This window comes from Sturnira hondurensis, unplaced genomic scaffold (genome assembly GCF_014824575.4).
Source record: "Sturnira hondurensis isolate 20B ecotype Veracruz unplaced genomic scaffold, ASM1482457v3 Scaffold0007284, whole genome shotgun sequence".
NCBI classification, from domain to species: domain Eukaryota; kingdom Metazoa; phylum Chordata; class Mammalia; order Chiroptera; family Phyllostomidae; genus Sturnira; species Sturnira hondurensis.
The window spans coordinates 1-1538 of NW_028079915.1; the positions used below are offsets into that span (position 1 = coordinate 1).

The 1538-nt window shown below is 45.3% G+C and overlaps 1 protein-coding gene across 1 annotated transcript; it reads right to left on the bottom strand.

Annotated features, from left to right (window-relative positions):
- Nucleotides 1-8: 8 nt before the first annotated feature.
- On the bottom strand, nucleotides 9-851 carry LOC118990785 (olfactory receptor 4C46-like; the record flags this gene model as incomplete). The annotated part of the gene is made up of 1 exon (XM_037051552.1): nucleotides 9-851. A coding segment is annotated over one exon (843 nt), but the record flags the coding sequence as incomplete, so codon positions are not given.
- Between the last annotated feature and the right edge of the window lie 687 nt (nucleotides 852-1538).

A 1538-nucleotide genomic window follows, 5' to 3' on the forward strand; every position in this document is an offset into this window, starting at 1 on the left:
ATTGCAAAAAACACAGTCACCAACTTGTCCACAGGGAAGGTGACCACAGGACACATGTAGGTGAATATGCAAGGCTTAAAAAAGGGTACAAGTACAATAAAGTGGGAGCCACATGTAGACAGGGCTTTGCGCTGTCCTTCAGAGGCATGGGATTTCAGGGAGCTCAGGATGACTTTGTAGGAGGTGAGCAGCATAGAAAAAATAAGCAAGCACATGGCCCCACTATTGGCTGCCACTACCATTTCGAGCCTATAGGTGTCTCTGCAGGCAAGTTTCAGCAGTGGGAAGAGATCACACATGAAGTGGTCAATGACATTGGGACCACAGAAGGGCAAGTTGACCATGAATAGAATCTGTACCGTGGCATGCAATACTCCTCCAATCCAGACCACCAGCACCAGGAGGCGGCAAAGCCCCTGCCTCATGATGGTCACATAGTGATGGGCCTTGCAGATGGCCACGTAGTGGTCATAGGCCATGACAATGAGAAGGATGATCTCTGAGCCTCCCGGGAAGTGCTCCACAAACAGCCGGCTCAGGCATCTGGCCAAAGAGATGATTCTTCTCTGGTACAAGAGGTCCATGATCATTTTGGGGGTTGTGACCGAGGTATAGAAGGCATCTATGAAAGGCAAGCAAGTGAGAAAGAAGTTCATGGGAGCTGAAAGTGTGGAGCTGAGGGAAATGGTAATGGCAATGAGAAGATTGGCCAGAACAGTAAATAGGAAAATGAACAAAAAGACAATGAAGAGTATTTTCTGCAATTGTGCATTCTGTGTGAGTCCCAAGAGAATAAACTCAGTCACATTGTTGGGACGTGTGAGGCGATCAATGTTACACTTTGTTGGGCCCTAAATTACCTATAAAGAGATAAAGAATGACACCTGTTCATCATGCAGGTTTGTTGTCTGAATTTCCCAATACAGAAAGAGGATAGTCGCTGTAACTGTGGAGCATGTCCTTAGCACCCCTCACCCCAGTAATGGTTTCAACTCTCTCTCACTTCCTCCATAATGTCTCCCATCTCCTCAGACACCTAGTACCTGTCACCTAAAAAATATCTAGAGGGGAACATTTGATGTGTAACTTCCTGAAAAATTATTGGGCTATGTATGGGAGATCCGGGTTCTCTTTCTGGTTCCAATTCCATGGGAATTTGCAAAGTCACTGCAGTGCCCCCATGCTTTCCAGCCTTCCCTTGTATCTGTACAAATTGAAAATTTCAGGTGCATTTTGTAAGTTGTAAGTTGCTACACACAAGATTTATTTCTTCTTCTAGAATTTATATTTGAACCCATAGCTCTAACGGTGTGTGGGGAGAGACATGGTAAATAGGCATCTATTGTAAGCAGGCACATGGAAGTAGTTGGAAGATACACCCTCCTTGGTGTCTTCCATCACACATACACTGTTCATGAATATTTCTTCGCTGGCCCTAGCATAGTGCCTGGCACGATATCTGCAGTATCTGTCACCTGTTGGATGATGAATAAATGGTTGGTAAATTGCCACCTTCTCTCATCTCCCTGTGTAAGAAC